Source organism: Lissotriton helveticus, chromosome 9, assembly GCF_964261635.1.
Source record: "Lissotriton helveticus chromosome 9, aLisHel1.1, whole genome shotgun sequence".
NCBI lineage: Eukaryota > Metazoa > Chordata > Amphibia > Caudata > Salamandridae > Lissotriton > Lissotriton helveticus.
The window spans coordinates 10,946,663-10,968,564 of record NC_136070.1 but is presented as its reverse complement, the minus strand read 5'-3'; the positions used below and the strand labels follow the sequence as shown (position 1 = coordinate 10,968,564).

Here is a 21,902-nt window from a genome sequence, read left to right as displayed (position 1 = left end):
AAAATGTTGTTTCTAAATTTTTATAAATTAATGTGTGTAGTAAATTTTTAGTAGTTTTTTAACTTTAAATTATTTCTATCTTTTGGAATATTTTTATATATTTTTTGAAAATATTAATTTTAACCCTCTGCTATCCAACACTTTCCATGGAGTGGGAATAGTAATTTTTACACCTTTCTCTATCCAATACTTTTCCAACTGTTGCACTCACTGGATTGGGAATAGTAATTGTTACCCCTCCGATATCCAACATTTTCCCTACTGTTGCACTCCCGGGAGTGGGAATAGTAATTTTTACCCCTACGCTATCTAACACTTGCCCTACTGTTGTACTCATTGGATTGGGAGTAGTACTTTTTTCCCTTCACTATCCAACAATTTCCCTACTGTTGCATTCATTGGAGTGGGAATAGTAATTTTTATCCCTATGTTGTCCAACACTTTCCCTACTGTTGCTCACCCGGGAGTGGGAATAGTAATTTTTACCCCAACACTATCTAACACTTTCCCTACTGTTGCACTCTCTGGAGTGGGAATAGTAAATTATTCCCCTACGCTATCCAACACTTTCCCTACTGTTGCATTTGTTGGAGTGGGAATATTAATTGTATTCCCTCCACTATCCAACACTTTCCCTACTATTGCACAATCTGGAGTGGCAATAGTAATTTTATCCCCTCGGCTATCCAACATTTTCTCTTCTGTTTTAGTTAATGTAGTGCTCCCGTTCCCAGCGAAAGTCATTGAGAAAGCTATCAACAGCCAACTCTCCACATTCATCGAAGAGCACAACATCTTCGACTCCTCTCAATCCGGCTTCAGAAAAAACCACAGTGCGGAAACCGCCCTTCTCGCCGCAACAGACGACATCCGCACCTTACTGGACAAAGGAGAAACAGCAGCCTTCATCCTCCTCAACCTCTCAGCGCCATTCAACACAGTCTCTCACCGCACCCTAATTTGCAGACTCCACGACACAGGGATCCAAGACAAGGCCTTCGACTGGATCCGCTCCTACTTCTCTGGCAGAACGCAGTGGGTCAGACTCCCTCCCCCCCTCTCTCTCTGACCCTACACCCACCACCTGCGGAGTCCCCCAGGGCTCCTCCCTCAGCCCGACGCTCTTCAACGTCTACATGGCTCCACTCGCCCCCATCGTCAGAACCTACAGACTCAACATTGGGTCATTTTATTATTTATTTTATTTATTTATTTAGGAAGTTTTATATAGCGCTGCTGGACCCAAGAGTATCAGAGCGCTTTAAAAGGTAGGTAGACGTATTAAGAAATAATCAACAATTTACAATGAGCAGAAAAATTCACAAAAAGGTAAAACATTGAATTAAATGCTAGAGGGGGGGCAGAGAAACAATAGGATAATTCATCCTCTCCCTATCCAACGAACCCAACACTGCCAGACACAACTTTCGAGAAGGCATGGAAGCTGTTGCCAAATAGATGAAAAACAGCTGCCTACAACTAATCACCAACAAAACGGAAGTAGTCATCATGGGCCCAAACCCTGATGTCTGGAACGACACCTGGTGGCTCCCCACCCTCGGAAGCCTGCCCACCCCCACAGACCATGCACACAACCTGGGAATCATCCTGGACTCAGAGCTCAAAATGAACGGCCAGATCAACTCCGTCTCAACCTCCTGCTTCCACACCCTTTGCCGCCTACGTAAGACCTTCAAATGGATCCACCTCAAATTCATGCCCTGGTTACCAGCAGACTCGACTACGGTTATGCGCTCTATGCAGGAATAAACAAAAACCTCACCCGCTATCTACAGAACAGCCAGAACGCAGCCACAAGACTGATCCTCAACCTATGAAGACTCTGACACATTCCCAGCATCTGCTCATTCTTTACTGGGTCCCCACCTTCAAGATGCTCACCCACACCCACAAAGCCCTCCACGGCACCGGGCCAGAATACCTGAACAGCAGACTCAAATTTCACGCACCCCAAAGGATCCTACGATCAGCCCAGCTCTCCTATGCTGCGGTCCCCTGTGCTAGAAAGACCAGATCGAGAGGCCGCTCCTTCTCCTTCCGCACGGCCAGTGCCTGGAACAACCTTCCGCTCCACCTCAGACAGATAACATCACTCCCCATCTTCGCAAGAAAGCTCAAAACCTGTCTCTTCAACAAACCCCCTCCTTGATGGACTGGAACCTGCGACTACCCCACCCACCCCCTCCAGCACCTTGAGACCCTTTACGGGTGAGTAGTGGTGCTTAACAAACACCTGATTGATTGATTTATAGTGTAAAATGTATTTTAAAAAGATTAAAAATATTTTTAGATTTTAATTTATTATATATATGTTATTTTTATGTTATTGCTGTATGTGTATATAAATGTATTTATAATTTTTAATATGTTTCTAACAATTTATAATTTATCAGAATAATTACTTATCAATATGATTAAGTAAATATATATATTTTATATATATGTATGTTTAATTTTTTTTTTACATTATGTGGTCGATTCTGATTCGGTAAAAAAATCATACGTACGATTTGTATCCGGAGCACTCTCCGTACGAATCGTACCCGTCCGTCCGAGTCGCGTAGTACGATCCGTATTCTGTGAATCCGTCTGAATCGTCGCGATCCGTACGTATTGCAAGGCTGAAACCGTGAACCATATGACTCGTACACATGCCGTACGACTCGTACACATGTCGTACGACCCGACGAGTACGATCCGGACCGGGGTTTGAGGACGTGATTCGTACGGTCCACGTCAGGTAAGGGCGAGTCGTATGGAAAAGCACATAAACACATGCACACCGTACAGTCTGTACCCCCCATGATCGCAGGGGTGTGCACCGTACCCCTACGATCATGGGGTGTACGAGCCGTACCCCATGTACGATGGGTGTACGAGCCATACCCCCATGTACGATGGGTGTATGAGCCGTACCCCATGTACGATGGGTGTACGAGCCGTACCCCATGTTCGTAGGAGTACGATGAGTACCCCTTCGATCATGGGGGGTACGCACCGTACCCGGGGGGGCCGTTCCGTACCTGTTTCTGCGCAAACTCTGCTTTTACGGCTGTTTTCAGCTCCCGTAGAAAAAGGGTCATACGGTGCGTACCCGACACGTATCGTACTTGCTGGGTCGTAAAAACCAGCTACGAACTGTACAGATGTCGCGTACAGTGGGTTCCGAGGGAGAATCGTACGGAGATTAGAGTCGTACGGTCTCTGTACGACTCGTATGGAGTACGGCTCCTGGTACGTACGTACGGGGGACGTTGCAGGGTACGATTCGTACGGGAAAAACGCTCCGAACGGCTATTCGGAGCGTTTTTTCCCGAATCGGAATCGGCCCCCAAATGTATTACTTATAATTTTAAACATTACAACAATATATATTTTTCTTGATATTTTTGTACTTACCATTATGTAGATAGGACTTCGATATTCTGGACAACAATATTTTTGCTTTGATATTTTCGTACCTCGATATTTTCAATGTCGCTATTTTGTCAGTGATCTTGGAGGGTCGTAGGGAAAGCCATAAAATAAAGCAGACAGGGCATGGGATTTCAGGGCGAAAAGTACATAAAAAATTTGGCAAGGCGCCAGCATGGCCTTTGTTTGGATGGTGGAGGGCTCATCTTTTCAGTCTCTTCCCAGTGGTTCTTTGTAGATTTTATCCAGGTGTCTTGCAGGAAGCAGATTTTATGCATCGCAAGGCATCACTCCTAACAAACTGTGACTTGTATCCGATGTACTTGAGGTGAGACATCCCTCCCAAGCTCATCCTTAAGAGAGAGCTCACTCATCACACATATCCAATGCTTTTCTTTAAAGCCTGCCTTTCTTTTTCTTGTAGGCTTTGGCAGATTACAGCACTGTGCTGCTCCTCGGTCCATGCAAGGAAACGGACACCAAGACGCTCCACAACCGTGGTGTGCTCTACCTGGAGCTGAAGGACTACGGCAACGCACTGCAGGTATTGAGGAACTCTAGCACCAGCATGTCTCTGGGTTCCATCCTTAGCTTATGATTGGGATGGCGTAGGGGTAAAAATTACTATTCCAACTCCAAACGGTGCAACAGTAGGAAAAGTGTTGGATAGCGTAGGGGTTAAAATTACTATTCCAACTCCAGAGGGTGCAACAGTAGGGAAAGTGTTGGATAGCGTAGGGGTTAAAATTACTATTGCAACTCCAGAGGGTGCAACAGTAGGGAAAGTGTTGGATAGCGTAGGGGTAAAAATTACTATTCCAACTCCAGAGGGTGCAATAGTAGGGAAACTGTTGGATAGCGTAGGGGTTAAAATTACTATTCCAACTCCAGAGGGTGCAATAGTAGGGAAAGCGTTGGATAGCGTAGGGGTTAAAATTACTATTCCAACTCCAGAGGGTGCAATAGTAGGGAAAGTGTTGGATAGCATAGGGGTTAAAATTACTATTTCAACTCCAGAGGGTGCAATAGTAGGGAAAGTGTTGGATAGCGTAGGGGTAAAAATAACTATTCCAACTCCAGAGGGTGCAACAGTAGAGAAAGTGCTGGATAGTGTAGGGGTAAAGATGACTATTCCCATTCCAGTGAGTGCAACAGTAGGGAAAGTGTTGGATAGCGTAGGGGTAAAAATTACTATTCCAACTGCAGAGGGTGTAACAGTAGGGAAAGTATTAGATAGCATAGGGATCAAAACAACTTACTAATAATTAAAATAATATGTATATATATATATATTTAATTTAATTATTGGGCAGAGGGCGAACGGGGGTGGTAGTTTAAAGACTAGTCTGGCCGCAGTATTCTGTAGGACCTGAAGTAATGGTCCGGAATGATCTAACACCTAACACACACAGACCAGTACAAAAACACTTGAAAGTCTTAGTTTATTGAATGCAGCTATATTTTACATAGATCACCTTTCTTATGCATTTAGATACCTTTCATGTACTTATGTATCTTTATATTTATTACTTTGCACTATCCTAGATTTCACAATATAGTACCGTGTACATCAGTGTTTTGCTTGACAATATATCTCTCGCAATATATTATCTACCTCCACTCTGACCCATCTCAAACCCACTCTACTACTCTGTCCAATGTGCTGCCCTATTTCTAACCCTATACCTCCATTAATATTTTCTCTTTCCACTCTTTCATTCATGCTAAACCCCATACTCTTCCCTCCTCTACCCCTCCTCTACCCCTCCTCTACCCCTCCTTCCATCTCATACCTCTTTTACTATTCACATGTCCCAACCAAGCCTTTCTACACCCGTCCCTGTAACTCTTCCCCTTTCATCCCAAACCCTCTCCTACTGCTATGAACCCCCCAAAAAACCATGTTCTAGACCCTTCCTTCTTCTATCCCTCCGCTGTTCCTTTTCAATACAAATAGCAGACTAACATCTCCACCACTCAGATTAATTTCATATTTCCCTAAACCAGCTCCCCACTAATCCTGTTTGGGTTCCAGAGAAGCGTGCTACTCACCAAAAAAGCACTTCAGCACTCATATGGGGCAGTAAGTGCTATATAAATGCAAACCTTTTCCCTCCTCTATCCCTCCACTGTCCTTCTCAATCTAAATAACAGACTACCATGTCCACCACTCAAATTACTTTCATATTTCACTCTACTAATTCACCACTGATCCTCTATAGGTTCCGGAGTAGCATGCTACTCACTGAAAAAGTGCTTAATCGCCTCGTCAGGGTTAGTAAGCGCTATATAAATGCAATTACAATCAATCAATCAATCAATCACTGCATTTCTAAAGCGCGCTACATACCCGTGAGGGTCTCAAGGCGTTGGGGGAGGGGGGTGGGGCGCTACTGATCGAAGAGCCAGGTCTTGAGAAGTTTTCTGAAGGGCAGCAGGTCCTGCATCTGTCGTAGGCTGGTAGGGAGAGCGATCCAGGTCTTGGCGGCGAGGTAGGAGAAGGATCTTCCGCCGGCGGTGGCCTTCCCGATACGAGGTACTGAGGCGAGGGCGAGGTTGGCTGAGCGGAGGCTTCGGGTGGGGGTGTGGAAGCTGAGTCGCTTGTTGAGGTATGTGGGTCCGGTGTTGTGTAGTGCTTTGTGTGCGTGGATGAGGAGTTTGAAGGTGATCCTCTTGTTGACGGGGAGCCAGTGCAGGCCTCTCAGGTGGGGTGCGATGTGGCTGCGACGGGGGACGTTGAGAATCAGTCGTGCCAAGGTGTTCTGGATTCGTTGTAGTCGTCTCAGGAGCTTGGTTGTTGTTCCTGAGTAGAGGGCGTTCCCGTAGTCGAGTCTGCTGGTGACGAGGGCCTGGGTGATGGTTTTTCTCGTGTCTGGGGGATCCATTTGAAGATCCTGCGGAGCATTCGGAGGGTGTTGAAGCAGGACGCGGAGAAGGCATTGACTTGCCTGGTCATGGAGAGGGTGGAGTCGAGGATGACCCCCAGGTTGCATGCGTGGTCTGTGGGTCTGTGGGTTCCGGGGCTGTGTCTAGCGATGTGGGCCACCAAGAGTCGTCCCAGGCTGATGGGGTGGGTCCGAGAATGAGGACCTCCGTCTTGTCTGAATTCAGCTTCAGTCTGCTGTACTTCATCCAGCCGGCTACGGCCTTCATTCCTCTGTGGAGGTTGGCTTTGGCGGTCTTCAGTGAGGGATATGATCAGCTGGGTGTCGTCGGCGTAGGAGATGATGTTGAGGCTATGTTGTCGTGCGACGTGGGCGAGTGGTGCCATGTAGATATTGAACAGCGTCGGGCTGAGGGAGGATCCCTGTGGGACGCCGCAGATGATTTCGGTGTTTTTTGAGCGGAAGGGTGGGAGGCGGACGCTCTGGGTTCTGCCGGAGAGGAAGGATATGGTCCAGGCCAGGGCCTTCTCATGAATTCCGGCGTCATGGAGGCGTGCTGATAGGGTTCGGTGGCAGACTGTGTCAAAGGCTGCTGATAGGTCCAGGAGGATGAGGGCGGCTGTTTCTCCTTTGTCCATCAGGATCCTGATGTCGTCAGTGGCGGCGATGAGGGCGGTCTCGGTGCTGTGGTTGCTGCGGAAACCAGATTGGGAAGGGTCCAGGATGTTGTTGTCTTCGAGGTAGCGGGTTAGCTGTTTGTTGACGATCTTCTCTGTCACTGTGAATGGGAGCAGGGAGATGGGCCGGAAGTTCTTCAGGTCCTTGGGGTCCACCTTGGGTTTCTTCAGAAGGGCGCTGATCTCGGCGTGCTTCCAGCTTTCCGGGAAGGTTGCTGTCTCGAAGGAACTGTTGATTGTTTTCCGGAGGTGGGGTGCGATGGTTGTGCTGGCTTTGTTGAAGACGTGGTGAGGGCAGGGGTCTGATGGGGATCCGGAGTGGATGGAGTTCATGGTTTTGACGGTGTCTTCATCGCTGACGTAGGACCAGGCGGTCAGGCGGGTGGTGGTCGCAAGGGTAGTGGACTCGGTGGTTGGTGCAGGGGTGTCGGTGTTGAAGCTGTTGTGGATGTCGGTGATCTTGCGGTGAAAGAAGGTGGTCAGGGAGTCGCACAGGTCTTGTGATGGTGGGATGTCGTTGGTGTTGGAGCTGGGGTTGGAGAGTTCTTTCACGATGCTGAAGAGCTCTTTGGTATTGTGTGCGTTGTTGTCTAGGCGGTCCTCTTGGCGGTCCTGATGAGTTGGTGGTGTTTGTGGGTGGCGCTCTTGTGGGCTGTGTGCCTGTCTGGTGTTCGGTCATGGAGCCATTTCTTCTCCCCCTTCCGACAGGTGCGCTTGGAGATCCGGAGGTCTTCGGTGAACCAGGCGGCTTTCTTATTGGTGTGGTTGGTTGTGGAGGTCTTGAGAGGGGCGAGGGTGTTGGCGCAGTCGTTGATCCACTGTTTGAGGTTGGTCGCAGCGGTGTCTGGGTCGGTGGGTGGTCTCAGGGCGAGGGTGGTAGTCAGTTGGTCATTGGTGACCTTACCCCAGCAGCGGCGTGGTAGTTGTTGGGTGCGGTGGTGTGTGGTGGGTTTCCTGAAAGAGAATTGGACGCATCTGTGGTCGGTCCAGTGGGGTTCGGTGGTGTGGTTGAAGGAGATGTAGGGGCTTGTGGAGAAGATGGGGTCCAGCATGTGTCCAGTGGCATGGGTGAGTGTCATCACGAGCTGTTTGAGTCCGAGGTTGGCGGGGTTGTCGATTAGGGCGGTGGAGTTGGCGTCGTTGTTGTTCTCGAGGTGCAAGTTCAGGTCCCCGAGGAGGATGCAGTCCGGGAGGCGAGGGCATGGGTGCTGACGAGGTCGGCGATGGTGTCGCTGAACTGTGGTCGTGGTCTGGGAGGTCTGTAGACGAGTGTTCCTCTGAGGGTGGTGTTGGGGTCGGTGTGGATCTGGAAGGGCATGTGCTTTGCGGTGGTGAGGGTGTCATCGGTGGTGGTCAAGACTCTGAGGGTGTCCTTGTGGATAATGGCGATTCCCCCTCCAACTCTGTTGGTGCGATCTCTGCGGGAGTTGTTGTAGCCATGTGGGATGGCTATGGCGATGTCTGGTGCTGAGGTGTTGTTCAGCCAGGTCTCCGTCAGGAAGGCGACGTCGGGGGCGGTGGAGTCTAGGAGGTCCCAGAGTTCGATGGCGTGCTTGCGAGCAGAGCGGGTGTTGAGGAGGATGCAGCGGAGGTGGTTGGGTTCTTTGGCTGGTAGTTTGGTTGGCTGGATGCTGGTGAATCTGCAGTTCCGGCAGGCGAAGGGTCCTTGGGTGCGCCTCGGGGTGGCCCGGTAGCAGGGGTGGCCTCATCCGGTGTTGAGTGCGCGAAGGGTGCTGGAGTCGTAGTGCAGTCTGGCGTTGCGGGGGGCGTGGGGTCCAGGGGTCCTGGCACTGGGCGCGGTCCAGGCATGGACGGGCGCAGACGGGCTTGCCTTTGGCACGCCAGCGGTGCGTCTGCTGCGTGCGTTCGCTGCCCTTCCGCGCGGTGACCTCTATAAGAGGCGAAGTGGGAGGGAGGAACAGCTGGGAGGCGGGAGCCGGGCGGCCAATGGGCGAGGGACCCAAAGGCAAAAGGGGGCCGGGCCGCAGGGGAGCAGCAGCGGGAAGCAGGGGCGCGGGGGCAGGAGGGCAGTGGCGCGAAAAGGCAGACAGTTAAAATAAGTACACAAAAGAAAAAATGACAAAATTACAGGATGGGGAAGAAAACAATGTTAGGCACTGTGAGAGTGGCAGTCACCAGGGACGGCGAACCCTCGGTCAGAGGCAGCAGCGGGGAGACATGGGCACCCAGGAGGAGCAGTGCGGCGTAGGGAGTGACCCGAGGTCAGGAACTGCACCAGCCGAAGAGGTGAGGATTGAGGATTGGAACCTTGTGACAGAGATATCATTACCATGTTCTGTGTTTTTCGCAGTCTCAACAGCCTGGCCTTTGTCCTGTCTTTTGAAGTACAGCAAATGAAACATGATATTATCAAAATGTAAATGCTTTATTATTTCTCATGATCCGTCTGAATTCCAGTATGGTTATTTTGGGGGTGCTGCTGCACAGCACCCCATCCATGCCTACTTCCACTGCCTATACATTAAAGCAACATACTTTGATGTCTGTACTGCCAATAAATGAATGTTTGTTCGTGCTATAGTTTGTAACAACACTGCAAATGGACACATTGCTAAATCTGAAATTCCTTCTGTGTCTTTGGTGGGTGGACAGAGTCCCCGTTTATTGTGTGAATTATATCTGTGAACAGTCTAGGTTTGACCCAGTTTCATGGACATTCCATTTGAAAAAAGGGTGCATTTTTAACCGTCTACATAATATCGTTGTGAGACAATATAATGTATTTGAGTGACACTTTATTGCAAGATTAACAAATCCCTTATGTCTGTTAATATATAAATGGTTGACATTACCCTCTGTTCTCCAATGTATTTTCTCATAAAACTGATTGTTGTCCAGTTTCGAAGGCAGTATCTGTATTTGCCATTTCTTTTTCTCAGCTTGACCTGAGCATTACCGGATGCTGATTGTCTGCCATTTTGGCCCCGCCCCCATTGATTAATATGTTAACCACGCCCCTTTGTTTGCCATGTTAGCCCCCCCCCCAAATTAAGACCTGGTTGCGCCCCTGATTCGCCCACAGCTGCGTCCAGTGGTGCCCAGTCAGGACCAGTCCCTGAACCCTGCGACCAGCACCTCCGATTGTAGATTTTGGGCATTTGCAGGTCCCTGAAGAGCATGTGGACTTTAAAAGAAGACAGTAAAACTACTACAAAGGCATCCAGTCCAACTAAATGGAAATACATAGAAAGTCACAACAAACAGCCCTTGGCAGTCCAACACATCAGCTGTGAGCTGCGATATCTGCCAGACATGGTGCAGCCTCTGCCCGGGATGGGCACGCCGGCAGCATCAGTCAAGTGACTCAAGTCTTGCCATGAAGGCCTTGGAGGAAAGTCTCTAACAGAATGCGTAGTAACATCATATAACCCTTCTGAAGGTCAGAGGCATCTGTGCACCAACCCTCGTGTGTGGCCAGAGCTCGTCTCGACATTCCATGCCAACCAGTGCATCGATTTAGCTTCCTTTTCATCTGAGCCACAAATGCTCGAGAAGAAAGGAATTTAAACTTTCGCAGAGCTTACAGATTCTGTGGACCTTACGCCTAAAAGTTCGGGTAACGGGTTACTTTTGAAACATCGAGAAACAAAAAGGGTGTGTGGAGGGTCAGGGGGACAGTTTAATGACCTGTCTACTCGCTCCCCAGTCTTAAAGATACAAAACACAAAAGAGCAGATCAAGTCTAGGAGAAGTGTGTGTCTGCAATAGCAACCGCGCGGCACTAATGGTGAGTCGTGAAACAAAGGGTGCCAAACATGAAACCTATTGGCGGCAGGGGGCTGATAAGATTCCCATCAGACCACCCATGTGGTGGAGTTTGCGTCATGTGGGAATTGATAATCATGCCATCCCAAGTCCAACCAAATAGTGTCGGTACAGGAAAAGATATCACAAAGATGTGATCATTATCCAGTATTATGGGTGTCTTTCATAGATTCACATGCCTGAATCATTCCCCGTCGTCGAGATGGGAGCCCCGGTAATAGAAAAGTAATGTCCTATAGACATACATAGAGAAAAATAGGCCTAAGGGCCTTGCCTTAGTAGCCTATCTATGTCCTTTTGTAAAAAGGACCAAATTTCCAAAGGTAGCCAATCAGCTACCACCTCCCTCTAGAACCTTCCTGCCAGGAGCCTCAGTCTCTCAGATTTTCTACCGCACGTTGTGCTAGGGAGTCCCCACCTGAGCTCTCCTCAGGTTTCTTCAAATTCTCTACTTTTCTTCAAAAAACTTGGATTATACTTCAACTATGGCTGAACAACAGAAAAAAGGACTCTTCAGAGCTTGTTCTTCTTGTGGCAAGAAGAGACTGCACGTCGACGACAAGCATGAGACTTGCCTCTACTGCCTCTACCCTGACCACACAGTAAAGGACTGCAGGGTATGTAGAACATTCTCTTCCAAAACACTTAAGGATAGAGAAGGCAGACTGCTCCTCTGGTTAAACAGACTCAAAACCAGAGATGATGAGGTGCTCTCCTCGGAGGGCAGTGAAATGGCTTCAGTTTCCTCAAAACTGTCCTTAAAAAGGCCAAGAGAGGCTTCCCCTGGCCATCCAGACGTCCCTCACAAAAAGACTACTTCAAAGTCTTCTGAGGCAAGATCTGACACGTCTGTGAAGGATGCTGCAACCTTTAGAAAGCCATCGCAGTCCTCGTCGTCTACTTCCATGACATTCTCTTCAAGAAAAACGAACTATGTTTCCACATCGACGACGACAGTCTCGACGACGGTGGCATCGTCAGCCTTGACTTCAACGACGACGACCACCCACTCGTCGACGACGGGTAAGCCAATATCGTCGATTGTACTTATTAAAAAACAGCAATCGTTTGTCAAAACTCCGTCGTCATCACCGTCGACGTCGACAAAACAGAAAACACCGACATCGTCGACGAGAATTCAGTCGACGTCCACCGCATCGTCGACGAAGACACCGACGACGGTAGGAGCACCGCCGACGACAAATGCACCGTCGACGGCTACTACGCCGCCGACGACAAAACTGCCGTCGACGACCACATCAACGACGGCGAAAGTACCGTCGACGACCGCATCGACGACGGCGAAGGCACCGTCGACGATCACGTCGACGAAGACATCGTCGACAGCCGCACCGTCGACGACCGCCACGTCGACGACAGCTTCATCGGCGAAGGGACACTCGACGCTTGAAAAACGATCGACGTCGATACCGTCGACGACACCGTCGACGACCTCGTCGACGACGACATCATCGACGCCATGGAAAAAAGCGGAGTTAATTCCATCAAAAAAGGTCACCAAACTCCCTATTACGCCCGAATTGACATCACCCAGTAGGGTTCAATCACTGCTTCCTTCTCACATACTACAAGCTGACGAATCAGATGATGAACAATTCGAACAAGCTACTAGCCCGTCAGATCTCAATGTCAAATGCCAGAGTACTGACGATGACGGAGATGATGTTATTTTTACGGAAGAAACTGTTCGGGCTCAGGTACATACTCAAGTCACTCCAATGATCGTATTGCCGGCTGAGATAGTTAATGATCTTCAATTCCTGATCACAGACTATAAAAAGCGATTCCCAGAATCGTCGGCGACACCTTCACATGACAATTCTCAAGAATCTTCCAAACAGCAAAGATCACCAAGGGCAAGACCAGCACCTTTGGTTATTCCTCAAGACAATGAACAGGTTCACAACATACAATCCTCTGATGATGACGACGAACCTCCTTAGGAAGGTGAGGTTAGAGATGACCTCTCTCAAAACAGAGATGACGAGGATTACGTTGCTCATTCTCCGGCCACACCGGAACCCAGCACATCAGACTCTCCACCAGTGGATATCGGTGGATTCCACAATTTAATAGAGAGAGCGGCCACTAGATTTCACATGGCAATGGAAACAAAAGTAACGGATTGTTTCTTGTATGACTTCAAAGACCCCATAAGGAAGGAGGCACGGTCCATTCCCATAATAGAACATATCTGGGAACAGGGGCTACAACTCATGCAAACTCCTGCATCTGTTTCAATAGTGGTCCCTAGACTGGACAAAAAATATAGAGCTCCGTCAACGGCACCCACTTGTTTTAATTCACATCCAAAACCAGATTCGGTCATCACTCAAGCCGCCCAGAAGAACTCCAGAAACCCATCCTCGCCACTGTCAGCACCACCAGACAAGGAGGGCAGGAAATTGGATGGCATAGGCAAACGCTTCTCCACAACGTCAGCCATGACGGTCAAAGTGGCCAACGCCATTGCTCTGCTGGGCAGATACAATAGGCAACTATGGGAAGATATTGCTCCATATCTCACGCACGTGCCTGACGACTTGAAAAATGAGGTCCAGGCACTCCTTCATGAAGGTCAAATGTCAGCATCAGAAATCATAGATTCAGCTGTCGATGTCGCCATGACAGGCTTCAGACAGCTTGCAGGCGCCGCAGTTTTGCGCAGACAAGGATGGCTCAAAGCGACGTCCTTCAGGCAAGAGGTACAAACCAAAGTTGTAGATATGCCCTATGACGGACAACAACTATTTGGAGCTAAAATAGATGAAGCCTTGCAGACGATTAAGAAAGACACCGATACTGCAAGGGCCCTCGGGACTTTACAATTCAGAAACCAGTCCTTTCGAGGGCACAGAGGAAGAGGACAATCCACATACAGAGGATCCTATCAAGGCAAATCCACATACTCATATAATCAAAATCGCTCACAATATCCGCAGCGACAGCAACAACAAAGTCGTCAGACCCCCTACGGGAGACAGAACTTCAGGGGCAAATCGCAAAAGAAAACGGCTGGCGGAAGACAATGACCATTTCCCGCAGCCAGTCCCCCCATCATCCTGTCCGCTCAAAATTGGTGGCAAGCTGACACATTTCCTCCAAAATTGGAAAATGATTACGACGGATCGGTGGGTACTACAATTGATTCAACACGGTCACACCTTGGAATTCAACTCCATCCCACCGTTAACCCCTCCTCACAAACATCATCACAAACACCTTCGTATGTTACTGAAGGAAATCTCTTCCATGATAAAAAAGGGAGCAATAGAGCGAGTCCCATCAGCTCAAAAGGGAAAGGGATTTTATTCCCGCTTCTTTTTAATAAAACAGAAAAAGAAGAAATGGAGGCCCATTCTAGATCTCAGGGCGCTCAATGCCTTCCTGAAAAGCCAATCGTTTCGAATGGTGACTATCCAGGAAATCCTAGGCTCCCTGGAGGAAGGAGACTTTATGACATCTTTGGACCTGCAAGATGCATATTACCATGTCCCAATACACAGACGACACAAAAAATTCCTAGGATTCGAAGTAGCAGGTCTCCACTACCAATTTTGTGTCCTCCCATTTGGCCTCAAATCAGCGCCTCGCATTTTTACAAAGTGCCTGGCTCCTGTGGCAGCTTACCTGAGACAACAGAATCACCAGGTCTTCCCCTACCTGGACGACTGGCTGGTGAAAGCACCGTCTCTCACCGACGCGCAGCTGTCTTCCAACGCCTGTCTCGATATTTTCCGGAACCTAGGTTTGACTCTCAACTTCGAAAAATCTACTTTACAACCCACCAGGATAATAACATTTCTGGGGGCCACGATAAACACCATTTCCTCCAAAGCTTTCCCGTCTCTGGAAAGAAAAAACAAACTGATGACTCTAGCTACCGCAATATCTTCAAAACCAACCATCAAAGTAAGGATTTTCAAATCTCTTCTAGGGATGATGTCTTCCTGCATTCTACTCATCCCTCACTGTCGGCTCAGAATGCGCCCCCTTCAGGAGGCCCTGACCAAACAGTGGACCCAATGTACAGATTCCTTCGAGGATCACATTGTCGTCACTCGACAAATATCCGAGACGCTGGGTTGGTGGATGAAGCTCAAGAACCTATCCAAAGGTCTCACGTTCTTGTTACCAGAAACTCCACACGTCATAACGACGGACGCATCTCTCGAAGGATGGGGTGCAGTCCTTCAAGACTTACAAATCAGCGGCAGATGGTCGGAGCAAGAGAAGGCTCTGCATATCAACCTCCTAGAACTACGTGCAGTCCTTCACTCCCTACAGGCATTCCTCCCTCGCATCAAAAATTCAGCAGTGCTAGTGAGGACGGACAACACGACCACAATGCACTACTTAAACAAGCAGGGAGGGACACGCTCGCTGACGCTGTCTCGCGAATCACAAAAAATTTGGAACTGGCTACTGCTCAACAACATCACATTAACATCAGAGTATGTCCCAGGAAAAGACAACGTCATAGCAGACGCTCTCAGCAGACAGAGGTCAATGTCCCACGAATGGGAACTGAACCAACAAGTTCTAGACAACATCTTCTCGGCATGGGGAAAACCACAAATAGACCTCTTCGCCACCAAGGAGAACAAAAAATGCCACAGCTTCGCAAGTTGGCATCCCCAACAGGGGTCATTAGGAAATGCATTTTCCATCGCATGGCGCAACGTGTTTGCGTACGCATTTCCGCCATTTCCCCTGATAAGCAGAGTCATCCGGAAGATGAAAATGGAGCATTGCACATTGATTCTCATTGCCCCATACTGGCCGAGACAACATTGGTTCGCGGACCTCCGTCGCCTCTCAGTCCGTCCATCAATCCAACTGCCTCAACATCCCTCTCTACTCTCGATGTCCAAAGGCCAGATACTCCACCCGAATCTGAAATCTCTCAGATTATCGGCTTGGCTCCTGAGTACCGAGAATTCTGTCACCTAAGCATCCCGCAGGAGTGCAAGGAAGTCCTAGCTAAAGCAAGAGCAGTTAGCACGAACAAAACTTATTCCTTGAAATGGAAACGATTTTGTATTTGGTGTAAAGACAACAATATACACCCTTTCAGGATCACTCCAGAGCAGATACTGCCTTATCTCCTGCATCTGGCCCAAACAGGTCTTGCGCATGCTTCCATCAGGGTACACCTGGCAGCAATCTCACGCTTCACAAGGTCTTCAAAAGGCCCTTCACTATGGTCCAACAGACTGATAAAACAGTTTCTTAAAGGGCTTTACAGATCTTTCCCTAGACCAAGACGAATACCACCAACGTGGCATCTGAATATTGTACTCAATCAATTAATGAAACATCCATTTGAACCTATCCATAGGGCTGAAATCAAATACATTTCCTGGAAAACTGCACTTCTTTTAGCTTTAACATCAGCCAGAAGAGTCAGTGAGTTGCAAGCTCTTTCGATACAGGATCCTTTCTTGCAATTTCGAGAGGACAGAGTCATATTGAGAACCAACCCCCGTTTCATTCCTAAAGTCCCCTCGGACTTCCATCTCAATGAACCACTTGTGCTTCGCTCATTCTTTCCGAACCCAGGCACAGTGGCGGAAAGATCTCTTCACTCTTTGGACATTAAGAGATGTCTAAAATTTTACCTGGACAAAACGAAAGCTTTCAGAAAGACCAAACAACTTTTCGTTGCCTTCAGCAGGCAGAGAAAAGGCATGCCACTCTCCAAACAATCCATTTCCAGATGGATATCGGCAACAATTGCATTTTGTCATGACAAAGCCGGACGTCCATTACATTCCTCAGTCCGAGCACATTCCACGAGAGCTGTGTCCACATCGGCAGCACTATTCGCTGGTGTACCGATTCTGGACATCTGCAGAGCGGCCACCTGGAAATCGCCGCACACCTTTACCAGACACTACTGCCTGGACACGGAACTGATGCAGGATGCAGCTGTGGGCCAAGCTGTACTTCGCCATCTCTTCCAGTAAGATGAGCCTTCCTACTTCCCACCGTCCTGCAATGGTATGCACATTTATTTACTTTACTCTTTTTATTACTGATGGTATCTAGTCACATGATATGTATTATCTCAGACTGTTATATTCCATCGCATATGTGCATAATGTATTGCTTGCTATTCTGATTCAGGCATGTGAATCTATGAAAGACACCCATAATACTGGATAAGAAATGCGTTACTTACCTGTAACAGCAGTTATCCAGTATTGGTGTCTTTCATAGATTCACATGCAACCCTCCCACCTCCCCAGGAAGGACTCATCTCTCACTACAGAGCATATGTTAGGTATACCTAGCTTGGTGCGTACGAAAATCTGAGAGACTGAGGCTCCTGGCAGGAAGGTTCTAGAGGGAGGTGGTAGCTGATTGGCTACCTTTGGAAATTTGGTCCTTTTTACAAAAGGACATAGATAGGCTACTAAGGCAAGGCCCTTAGGCCTATTTTTCTCTATGTATGTCTATAGGACATTACTTTTCTATTACCGGGGCTCCCATCTCGACGACGGGGAATGATTCAGGCATGTGAATCTATGAAAGACACCAATACTGGATAACTGCTGTTACAGGTAAGTAACGCATTTCTTATGTGCATCCTAGAAGTGATGTAAACTAAAAAAAGTGCAGTGCTCAAAATTAATTTAAAATTGGCTACCCAGACTACAGGGAATGTTTTTTATACTAGAAGTCCGAGTGTCAAGGATTAAAAACACGCTAGGTAGTAAGACTACCCTATGGCGCTAGATAGTGTGGTCGACATGTTTCAGCCTTCAGGGCACCTAACCCGGCTTTCTTCAGGACCTTTTATAACAGATCTTGCTACTGCGACTACAAATAAGATGTCATAGTGAAAAAATGACAAACATGCACTTGAAAAGTTACATATATATCAAAAACTTGGAATACTTAAATGTCCACTCAAGGGGAAGTTATAAATCTTCTTCCTATCAAAAAAACCAGAGAGACAAAATGTTGAAGCAACACCAAGTACCACATAGACACCATAGTGCACACACGTAAAGATAATACAGACACACCTGCATGAATAATTTACATTCTGCATTCGAGAGAAGCATAATAGCTTAATCACATTGAGGAATTGCCTCACAGGTGATACTCACCCAGCTTGGTGTGGGTGATGGCCTCACCTCACCCGGCAACCGCTCGGGAGTATGAGGCCCCGCTCTAGAGTGTAGAAAAAGACACAGTAAGCACACAACTTTACCGTGCCTGACCAATTACTCTACACTTAGAATCCAACAGACATATGGTAGTTACTACTCTGCCAAAACTAAACCTCAACAGACATCAGAGCCTACAAGATGGGTATTTAGTCATGTTAGCAAGACAAAAATCCAAATCCTACTGTATACCTCTAGGTAAATCTACCTGACGTAATGCATTTACAGTCATGGCCTCTTAATCGACCAAAGTGCCTTAATATTGGATGGACTATCTGCCACCCACCCTTGGTAGTTACCTGAGCCAATTTTAAAGATAAAATGCTCGATTTGCAAAGAGATATACATATATATAATGAAATATAAGGGAGCAAGGCCACCACCCCAACGAAAAATAATGGGGACAGGGGGCCACATTAGCTCCCCTCTCTATGACTGACTCGATTATCTGCGGCTGACTCAATAGTATGGTATGCTGAGTCGGGCTACATTGCAGTAAAACAGAGCCCCAACCGTCCTACCTCTCCGTCGGTGCCTCGAAATGATGGTGAGCGGAAGTGGAGGTAAGCTACGGCAAAAGGCTTCCTCCTTAAATTAACGCCCCAAGTGGGGCAACCAGTCCCCCACCAATGTCTCACACCGGCAACAAATCTTCCAAACTGGACCCAATCGGAATGAAAGCGCACGGTCACGCAGGAGAGACCGCTAGCTTCTAGCGCATGCGCGGGTAGGTAAAAAGCACTACTCTTTCGCGCATGCGCAAACAGTGACTAACGCACAAACCTTAGACACTGCTGGAGATAATAGTCATATGATATCACGACGGGTGGCTCGCAGCAAATATACCGCCCATCAAACAATTTGCTTATGAAGTAGATTAGCTTAAAAGATTAAATTAAAAGATAAGCTAATGCTTTCCCTACATATAAACGTCACTAGGGACAGATATATACTCCTAGGGGAGATATTACTCTGCTTCTATGGGCTTAGTTGATCACAACGGATCAGTTTCAACAGTGTATTAACACTGTGAATAACAAAATAGAATAGCGAGGCCACATCACTCGTAGTGGAGATTACCAATATCATAAGAAATGAAACATTTTACTCCATCACTGATGTTAAGAATTGGGAAATGGTCTAAACATATATCAAAGAAGGGACTTGATATTAAAAGCCCGTGCCGTTCAGGGAGACATTTGAAAGGGAACTGGCTATTCATGTGGAGGAAAAAAGTTTCTTGACTAAAGCCAAGAATGCTAATTAGGGCACATATATCACCCTTTTCTTCTTATTTTGTGGAAGAAAAGGATGACGGAACCCCTTTAGTAATTTTGTTTATGTGCAATGATGGAAAATAGGTAACGGTAGACAGAGGGGCAACACACACAGTTAAGTTGGATGAGCTTAGAAGGTGCAAAATATGCTGTGTTTGCTACCTAGTTTAATAGACCCGCAGCCAAAGGCTGCACTAAATACTGAGAAACAAAAAGGGTGTGTGGAGGGTCAGGGGGACAGTTTAATGACCTGTCTACTCGCTCCCCAGTCTTAAAGATACAAAACACAAAAGAGCAGATCAAGTCTAGGAGAAGTGTGTGTCTGCAATAGCAACCGCGCGGCACTAATGGTGAGTCGTGAAACAAAGGGTGCCAAACATGAAACCTATTGGCGGCAGGGGGCTGATAAGATTCCCATCGCTAAGTAGTAGCGTGTTTTTAATCCTTGACACTCGGACTTCTAGTATAAAAAACATTCCCTGTAGTCTGGGTAGCCAATTTTAAATTAATTTTGAGCACTGCACTTTTTTTAGTTTACATCACTTCTAGGATGCACATAATGATCACATCTTTGTGATATCTTTTCCTGTACCGACACTATTTGGTTGGACTTGGGATGGCATGATTATCAATTCCCACATGACGCAAACTCCACCACATGGGTGGTCTGATGGGAATCTTATCAGCCCCCTGCTGCCAATAGGTTTCATGTTTGGCACCCTTTGTTTCACGACTCACCATTAGTGCCGCGCGGTTGCTATTGCAGACACACACTTCTCCTAGACTTGATCTGCTCTTTTGTGTTTTGTATTGTACTTTTGAAACATGTCATCTTGGCGGCCAACGCAGCGGCTGGACTTGTGTGGGGGTCAGATACATTCTACAGACGAGCCCCGTGTGCCGCCCCCTGGGCACATTGCACTGGTAATAAAGTGATGACATTGGTGTTCCGGGTCACTGTCCCAGTAACAGATCAATCGAAGGCTTCCCCACACGTTCACTAAGCATTGGAGGCGGACATACATCCCGCCAAGAGGCACCAGCCGAGCAGACTGGGCTAGCAGCATTCTTCCAGAAACATCCCGCTTCAGCTCACAGGGCCCTGTTTGAGGATTTGGGTCCTGGCTTTCAGTCCATGCTGCACATGTGATCAGTCCATGCTGCACATATGATCAGTCCATGCTGCACTTGTGATCAGTCCATGCTGCACATGTGATCAGTCCATGCTGCACATATGATCAGTCCATGCTGCACTTGTGATCAGTCCATGCTGCACATGTGATCAGTCCAAGCTGCACATATGATCAGTCCACACTGCACATATGATCAGTCCATACTGCACATATGATCAGTCCATACTGCACACATGATCAGTCCATGCTGCACATATGATCACTCCATGCTGCACTTGTGATCAGTCCATGCTGCACATGTGATCAGTCCATGCTGCACATATGATCAGTCCATGCTACACATATAATCACTCCATGCTGCACATATGATCACTCCATGCTGCACATATGATCACTCCATGCTACACATATGATCACTCCATGTTCCATATATAATCAGTCCATGCTGCACATATAATCAGTCCATGCTGCACATATAATCAGTCCACGCTGAGCATATCATCAGTCGATGCTGAACATATGATCAATCCATGCTGCACATATGATCAGTCTATGCTGCACATATGATCAGTCCATACTGCACATATGATCAGTCCATGCTGCACATATGATCAGTCCATGCTGCACATATGATCACTCCATGCTGCACATATGATCACTCCATGCTACACATATGATCAGTCCATCCTGCACATATGATCAGTCCATGCTGCACATATGATCAGTCCATGCTGCACATATGATCACTCCATGCTGCACATATGATCACTCCATGCTACACATATGATCAGTCCATGCTGCACATATGATCAGTCCATGCTGCACATATGATCAGTCCATGTTCCACATATAATCAGTCCATGCTGCACATATAATCAGTCCATCCTGCACATATAATCAGTCCACGCTGAGCATATCATCAGTCGATGCTGAACATATGATCAATCCATGCTGCACATATGATCAGTCCATGCTGCACATATGATCAATCCATACTGCACATATGATCAGTCCATGCTGTACATATGATCAGTCCATGCTGTACATATAATCAGTCCATGCTGCACATATGATCACTCCATGCTGCACATATGATCAGTCCATGCTGCACATATGATCAGTCCATGCTGTACATACGATCAGTCCATGTTCCACATATAATCAGTCCATGCTGCACATATAATCAGTCCATGCTGCACATTTAATCAGTTCATGCTGCACATATGATCAGTCCATGCTGCACATATGATCAGTCCATGTTCCACATATAATCAGTCCATGCTGCACATATAATCAGTCCATGCTACACATATGATCAGTCCATGCTGCACATATGATCAGTCCATGCTACACTTCTGATCAGTCCATGCTGCACATGTGATCAGTCCATGCTGCACATGTGATCAGTCCATGCTGCACACATGATCAGTCCATGCTACACATATGATCAGTCCATGCTACACATATGATCTGTCCATGCTGCACATATGATCAGTCCATGCTACACTTG

General features: G+C 47.4%; 1 protein-coding gene across 3 annotated transcripts in view; it reads left to right on the top strand.

Annotated features, from left to right (window-relative positions):
• The window catches only part of TTC6 (tetratricopeptide repeat domain 6), a 1,585,904-nt gene that overhangs the window by 1,334,271 nt on the left and 229,731 nt on the right, over positions 1–21,902 (top strand). For all 3 annotated transcript variants that reach the window (XM_078659352.1, XM_078659351.1, XM_078659353.1), the window contains exon 26: positions 3,860–3,979. In XM_078659352.1, coding sequence (XP_078515478.1) covers positions 3,860–3,979 — 120 coding nt within the window. The remainder of the gene's footprint in view (positions 1–3,859; positions 3,980–21,902) is intronic.